Source organism: Meleagris gallopavo, chromosome 2 (assembly GCF_000146605.3).
Source record: "Meleagris gallopavo isolate NT-WF06-2002-E0010 breed Aviagen turkey brand Nicholas breeding stock chromosome 2, Turkey_5.1, whole genome shotgun sequence".
In the NCBI taxonomy this organism is placed as follows: domain Eukaryota; kingdom Metazoa; phylum Chordata; class Aves; order Galliformes; family Phasianidae; genus Meleagris; species Meleagris gallopavo.
In genome coordinates this window covers 22,067,554-22,075,568 of record NC_015012.2, presented here as the reverse complement: position 1 = coordinate 22,075,568, position 8,015 = coordinate 22,067,554, and the positions used below count along the sequence as shown (strand labels likewise).

At 43.1% G+C, this 8,015-nt stretch overlaps 1 protein-coding gene across 1 annotated transcript; it reads left to right on the top strand.

The window, feature by feature from the left end:
* Positions 1-1,876, top strand: TBCC (tubulin folding cofactor C; the record flags this gene model as incomplete). Its single annotated transcript, XM_010706814.3, has 1 exon — positions 1-1,876. A coding segment is annotated over one exon (390 nt), but the record flags the coding sequence as incomplete, so codon positions are not given.
* Positions 1,877-8,015: the final 6,139 nt, after the last annotated feature.

Sequence of the window (8,015 nt, the reverse complement as noted above, 5' to 3'; positions counted from 1 at the left end):
CTCCGCGGCAACCCCAACACGCTGCGGGTGCGCGAGTGCCGCGGCTGCATCGTGCTGTGCGGGCCCGTCTCCACCTCCGTGCTGGTGGACGGTTGCAGCGAATGCCAGCTGGTGGTGGCCTGCCAGCAGCTCCGCACGCACCGCACCCGCGGCAGCCGCTTCTACGTGCAGGTGACCAGCAGGGCCGTCATCGAGGACTGCAGCGAGGTGTCTTTCGCGCCCTACGCGTGGAGCTACCCGGGCATCGAGGCGGACTTCGAGTCGTCCGGGCTGGATAGAAATAGCAACAACTGGAACCTGGTGGATGACTTTGACTGGCTGGCGAGCGACAGGCCCTCGCCCAACTGGAGCCTCATCCCCGAGCGAGAGCGTGTCAGCTTCTGGGACTGACGGCGAGCGATGGAGCCTGCCAGCAACGTGCTGATCCGCGGGCGGGAGGGCGGGAGGGCTTCACCTCTACGGGCCGTAAAATGATTGCGGGTGGTGCTTCAGTGGGGAGTTACAGCCTGTGGCTGGCTGCTCTCCTTTAAAATACCACTCGGATGTAGTTTACTATTACTAAATTTGCTGCTGTAATCTGTATGTATTGCTGGGTTGGCCAACTGCTACAGTACCTCATTGCTGAATTTCTTTAATTAAGATGGGGCTGGGGGCACCGGTATTCATGTGGCAGCAGTCCTTGATTGGAGCTGCTGTGCTGCTGTCACTCAGCCAGGCAGAATCCGAGCTCCCTGCTAGTGCAAGCTGTAGTCAACTGAAAAGAGGGAATGCCAAATCTGTCCCGTTTCTGCAGTGAAGCAATTACACACTGCTGTGACGGATATGGGGGAGGGAGATATTCACTGAAGCAGCAAACAGAAGTTTAAAGAGGGAGTTTGTACATGAGTACTGTATGTCAGGTGAATCCTGGGCCACAATGCATCTGGGACCCAGGTTCTGCTGTGTGGGTGACAGCTGTTAGTCAGACTTCTATTTCAAGGAAAAAAAGGTTAATGAAAACGTAACGTTCTCCTACTGTATTAATGATTGAAATCTGCCTCTAGAAGGTAGATAAATACTGAACAACGGCATTCTCAAAATATGCGAGAGGAAGCTGCTTCTGTAAACAGCAAGAACCTGAATAAGATTAGACTTGAGTGTACCTCTCGGGCCATACGTTGTTTGCTGACAGACATCACAAGTTTCAGGGCAGCAGTGTTCAGGCATGTCCCAATGGTTGTTTTTTCTGCTGGCAGCCAGTGAGCTTTGCTGTGATCATAGCTCACAGCACTGCCACTGCCTATCAGGTGCAGTGCTGACAGAGGGACTTCATAAAATGTGATAACAGAGCACAGTATTTGGGTTCCAGAATAACATCTTGCATAAAGGCCCTTGGTGCACAGTTACCTCTAAAGTCCTGTTAATTCACTCTTGTTCAATACCAGAAAAAAACTACATTATGATGGAGGTTTCTTTTTATAATGACCACTTAACAGTATGAAATGTTGAAATAATGAAATATTACCTTGCTTAAATAGCAGCTCAAAAGTTGTATTTAAGAACTCTGCCTAATATTTATGCTGCCCTATCATTGTATGTGCCTCTAATACTGACTAATCCACCGAAGCCACGTTACTGTTATGAGGAGTATTTTGAGTTCTTAACTGCTTTGGAGCAACAGAGAAACTTAACATGTTTTTTCAGCACATTTAATTTAAAAAGGGATTTAAAAAAAGAGTGCTTTTTTTTATTATTTTTACAACTTCACCATTGTTTACTTCTGTTGATGTACACTTTTTTTTGAATGAAAACTGGATTTTGCATTTCAGTAGCTTGTTTTGAGTTGAGTTGTTCCTTCACCATGCATTGACAGCATCATAAAATCATTCAGAGAGAACACCGATACTGTTGCTTTAACATATGCTGGTTTTAATACCTGTTAAAGGGAGATGATTAGATGCAACTCCGACATATCTTAATTTCAACACATTGATGTACACAGCCTGATTAGATAATATTACTTCCCCAAATATGCTGGTAGTGACAGACCCACTTTCAGGGCATGATAGCAAGATGTTTGGCCTGTTAAAAAAAAATAAATGAAGCAAAAGCCCACACAGACACTTTTGTTCTGCTAGCCAAAGGCTATAAGCATTAATTTGCTCTATGTGCTGCTGGACAGTACCATGTACTTCTTTGCAAAGTACTTCTGTCAAATCAAAATTACTCAATGTCCTTCAGCAATGTAACTTTACAGCAAATTGCTCCTGGCAGTTACTTTCCCTTAAATGTTTATCACTACTTCAGTAATACAAGTTTGCTAACTGGATCTTGGTCTCTGGCATGACACAAGATGAGCAAATCCAATTTCAGGCATGAGGATATTTGGTCAGCCAAGTTTTTTAATATGTGTTCATGGTTCTGTGTACCATAAAATATGCACCCAGGTAGTTAAACATCTCTGCACCTTTTAGAAGGTAGAATTCTTAACAGAATAATTTTCAGAGGAATATAAAAAACTTTGAAAACCAAAGTGCATTAACAGTAACACGTTACATGAACACAAGTGCTAGAAAAGTTTTGTTGGCATATTCAGAGGCTGCGTGAGTAATGAAATAGCAACTTTTGGAAGTCTTTTTAATGGAAGAAACAAATATCTGGGCATCACTATGTAGGAAGTGACTTAAACATTAAAAATATTTGAGGAAGAGGAGTCACAGATAGCACAGGCACCAGCAGGGCACCACTGCTGTCCCAGAAGAAAGCCTTCATCCTGGCAGCAGCAGTGCAGAGCCCCTGTTCGCTGACCAGCATAATGGATGCCAGTATTCCAAAGACATCACATCTGTAGGTAAAAGAGGACAAATTCAACAAGGCAAGAGAGAGTAGAACTGAGGTCCCAAAAGTGCAGTTCATCATTTGATAAGAAATCCATCTTCCAGTCAAATGTAGTGGAAGGGTAACTCAGATGTATGGATATGTTCATTCTGTTCATGTTAGTTTTGGTTTTTTTTTTTTTTTTTTTAACAGAAGTATTTAAAAGCATGGAAGTAGTACACAGAAAAATATTGATAGGATAGTTACACGTGTAGTAATCCTCTTTAAAATGTTTAGTCTGTCAGTAAATCAATTTCTTCTTTCTACGTTGGAAACAATTTCTTTTAGCAATGATAGACTCTAGTTTAACATTTTGGAAATAGTATCTGGGGATACTTTGGCAGATCTAGAATGTGGGGTTATCTAGACTTTCACTGGAACTATTTATTGAGCAAATACTAAACACTGAGTGACTAAGAGATGAATCTACAGTGCTTGTAGCTTGGTTGCGCTTACCTTTTGCCTCAACTGCCAAAAGTCATCGGAAAAATTACTTCCTGCAATTTTCAGGTAAGCCTGGGGTGGTTTACTCCAGAGGACTGAGGATATCTTCAGTACATTAGTGATGAAATGCACTCAGTGAGAGTGTCTGGTTTTACCGAGTCAGGAATTCTATGCAATCTTGTCTCTGTGGTGAAGCAGCTCGTGCATGGTCGCATTCAAGCTGTGTGAGGAAATATATCTGGAGCCGTCTGGGCAAGGGTGAGAGCGGTAAGGGACTCAGCTGCTGTGTTTTCCTCTTGAAGCCTGCTCTTGCAGTACCCAGAGGCAGGGCCAGGCAGTGCTGGGGCAGCAGCTGTCGGGAGCTGTGCCACCCAGGTGTGCTCCTGGGTCAAGGAGACGCTCAGTGCCGGCCGGTCAGAGCTGCTTTGTGTCCCTGCTAATCGCAGCTTGCAGGGAAGGAGAGTGGCACGCTGCTCCTTGCTTCAGTACAGTAAGCAATGCTGACACAAAGAAAATTGCCTGACAGCCTCTCCTAGGCCAGGAGCCAGCATTGCTTAACGTCTTACCTATTAGAGCTTGCAAGAATCTCCCAAGGCCTGTGGGGGAAAAAGCAGTTGTGTTAAGGAGATATTGCTCAGCCTTGGGTTGAGCAGAGCTGTTTTTGTGGCTGAGCAGATTGCAATGAAGTCAGGCTCACAATCTTGCTATGGGGAGTGTAAAAGCAGTACATCTGCTTTGAAAGCAAACTGATTTCATGCTGCTTTGCCCAGAAGGAAGGCACGGGGCCTAAGACCTGATACAAGGGAGAAGATGGATCTCAGAGGAGGTTGTCCCACCAGGTGAGCAGGAATACCAAGAGCTGATTGCTGCCTGCAGTCAGGACAAACAGCAGCAGCATTTGTATCTTTCTATCTTAGCACCTGTACTGTTCATAATGTGAGACCAGAGCAACATTTTCTCAAGATCTGTAGTTTTGGTTTGTGTTTTATTGCCACCAGAATAAACAAGGCACTTCTTTAGAACCACACGCGCACAAAATTACTTCTGCTAGGCTTCATAGGCTGAAAAACAAATGCCTGCTGGGGCCGTGGTTATGAATACATCAAGAGGATAATAAACAGCACAATAAAGCTAGATGTAAATTGGCTCTGAACAGAGGGCTGACTGGTGGAAAAGCATAAAATTTCTGAGCAGTACAAAGTACTGAAGCACGGAACAATTTTCCACAGAGAGTTGCAAGAGCAAACATTCTTGCAGAGATTTGGTTGGCTTGTCCTTCAGACATCTGCAAAGCAAGAGTTACTGTGGTTCACCACAGCAACCTTGCTCAGCTTTTTAAATCTCATGTGTTCATGAACTAAATAAAATAGCTTAAAAGACAGTTCTTCAGCACTGCACAGATCTATGAGTGTTCATATTTGTTGGCATTTTGGGATATAGCACAGACAAATGGTGGAAAAGCTTGACCCTAGGGAAGCGACTGAGAGCTTTGCTGCTGTTTCCAGTGAGGCCAGCAGTGCATCTGGACATCCTATCCTGAGTATGCAGCCACTGCATTTCTGTCCCTCTCTTGGCTATCAACACTTCGTTGCTCAGCTCTCCCCTCTTACTTCCTTCTCCCCATCTGACCCTCCCCACTTGCAACTGTGGCATTTTTTCTTTTTCTGGGTAGGGCCCTCTGATCCACACAAGAAAGCTTATGGTCTGTACTGTACTGAAAAGCCAGTTTCATCACCTGCAAGGAAAAAATCTGTGCCGCTTGTGGAATTTCAACATTTGTATTCACAACCTGATCCAATTTGTCTGATTGACTTCAGGTTCCATCTGTTTTGCTGAGATGTTTTCCAGCAGTGACTACTGTGAGTCTTTTGTAAGCTTCTTCCACTTTCCAACATATTTCCCTCCTGTTTCTACAAGTACAAATATTGATTTATGACTCATTCTTTAGCAGTCAACCCTATGCTTTAAGCATTACAGTAATACAAGTAAACACTCATAATGAGCACCTCATGGTTCAAAGACAGACCAGGCTTTCCAACATGCTACCCACGCTGGGGATAAAGGATGGGTGAAGTGCCAGGAACCATCCAGAGTAAATCTGTACTGAAGATCCACAGTACACCTGGTACATCACATTGCCCTTTGAGACGTACAGCAGCCACAACACTGGATTCAGCCACATACCTTCGTTCCCAGCCTCAAGACCCAAGGGCACTTTGTGTGGCATGCATACAGCAGGCTACCCATTTGCTTGTATGCACAGGAGGAAAAGCAAACCAGGCTTTTTCTCTGCCTGTTATTTATATAACATGATACAACATCGCAGCACCTTGCTTCTTAGGGCTGTCCTTCAACGCTGCAACAATCAGAAAGATCAGCAGGGTGGAAGGTCAATACAAGAGATACAATAACAAAGAGACTAGCAAAGATAGAAAGTCATTACAAAGGCAAAGCACTCACCTGTCTCTAAAGATATAGGCTCACAGGAAAAATTTCACAGGGAAGAATCTCCAACCAGAGATCCATCCCAGTGGCAGTCAGCCCTTAAACGAGGTCTAAGAGATGCAGCCAGGCTCCACCCTTTCCAGTCACATAGCTGAATTGCCTTCACCTGTGCTCCCAGGACTGACCCAGTCCTTTCCCGAGGTGATCAATCAGTGGTTCAGGCCGTGACTCAACATTTGCCTTACACACACATTGCACGATTACAAATTCAAGCAAAACCACCAACTACAGCACATAAATATATTTCTTATCTCCACACAGTGACCTCCTATGACATTTAAAACAGATGCCTTCACCCCTGTGGTCATGCCATCATGGAAAAAGAAGAAAGACAACAATTAATTAAGAGACAAGAAAGCCACCCATTTTGCATCACAGAACTGAAAGAAACAGATTAAGCCAGGAGGTTTTTTTTGTTTTGTTTCATTTTTAAACCAACTAAAAGCACTTCCATAATTTAGACACAGATTGCACCTGTATAAAGGGAATTTGTTTTTTAACAACCTTATTCATAAAGACTTTGTCAGGAGCATGGTAGGAACAGGGCTGGGCAGCATCTATATAGCAGATACTGGATTTAATGATCTGTAGTACGTTTTCCAGTCTCCCTGACTGGTAATTTTTCTGGGTTATGCTTATGTTAACAGGCATAGCTTTTTGCAAAAGTACCAATATTGTATTGTTACCTACAGAAATCAAAACTTTGTAACAATATTTTGAATTTGACCACTTTTGTGGAGATTCCTAGCAGATCAATAATCATTTGAACATTTTATTCTAACATTTTTTTCCCTCTAGAACAGCAAATGAATTATACACTTGAGTCTGATATGCAGCCTCTGAGGACACCATTAGCTTGCACATCCTTGTGCAATTAGCTTTAGTCTGCTTTGGATCATTTTCAAGATTTTTCCAGGTGAACTATCAGGCAGGAAATCCACACAATTAATGATCAGTCTGAACCAAGATAAAGGTTTTCAATAAGAGCAGAGAGCAGGTAAGAATAGCTTTCTTTGCTGTAATGCCCACCCCATAAAACACTTCTCAATGATCCCCCCCATCACTTTCCCCTTTTCTAAGTTGCTGTGCTAGAGCCAGCCCTCAGCTCATCACTTTGCTGTAGCTCACATGTTGTTTGTTACCTCCATCTGGAATGAGCTGGAAACATAATTTCCCCACTTCTTAATTGTTAGCTTCATTTTTTGAAGGGAGCATAGCACAAAATTTACTGGTACCAATCCCTTTTAAAACTTGCAAGGATGGTGATTTGATAAATAGGAAGTTTTGACTACCCTGAGCCTCTAACTGGTATTGAAATCTTGACACTACTTAAATAAACAGCAAATTTCCAAATCATTATTGTTTTGATAACTCCCTGTGATAACTGTAAAGAAGTCACATGAAGTCATTGAGGTCCTGAGCATCAGGTGAATAGGGGAACATCTCCCAGAAAGCATTAACCATTTGGGAGTGGCTTATTACAATTTCTTCTGTTGCCTTTATGTAAAGAGAGGACTAAGAGAGTAAATCTGAAGGTACCAATGAGCCTTGAAGCATATTGTATGGGAACTGTTGAGTCATGGCCTGAACTACTGAAGGCAGTTCAGGTATGTGACTGGAAAGGGTGGAACCTGGCTGCACCTCTCTTAGACCTCATTTAAGGGCTGACTGCCATTGGGGAAGGTTCTCTGGTTGGAGATCCCTCCCTTGTGGAGTTTTTCCCCTCGAGCCTAGATCTTCAGAGATTAGTGAGCATTCTTTCCCTTTTGTCCCTTTTGCCATTTCACTCCTGTATCACCTTTCCACTGCACTAATCTTTCCAACTGTAGCACATACACTACATGTTCTATTTTACCACTCCTGAATTAATAGCAAACAGCACAGTGTATAAAATTGAATTACCTCAGATTTATTGAGGGCACCTGAATGTAGTGAAATGTAAGGTAGTAGTTGTTCAGCTTTATCTATGCTCCTGAATGCTGAGAACTTCTCGGTAGCCGCAGTGACACCAGGCTTACAGCTGCCGTGGGCAAGTTTACTATTTCTCGTCTTATCAATTGCACTGCAGAATGTATTTCACCATATATCCCTGTGATTCACAGACCTGATAAAAAATTATTTTTCACTTATCACAGTTTTACTTTGTCAGCACTGACAGGAAAGGAAAAAAAAAAATTAGTTTCATGTACGTAGGATTGACTTCAGGCTGT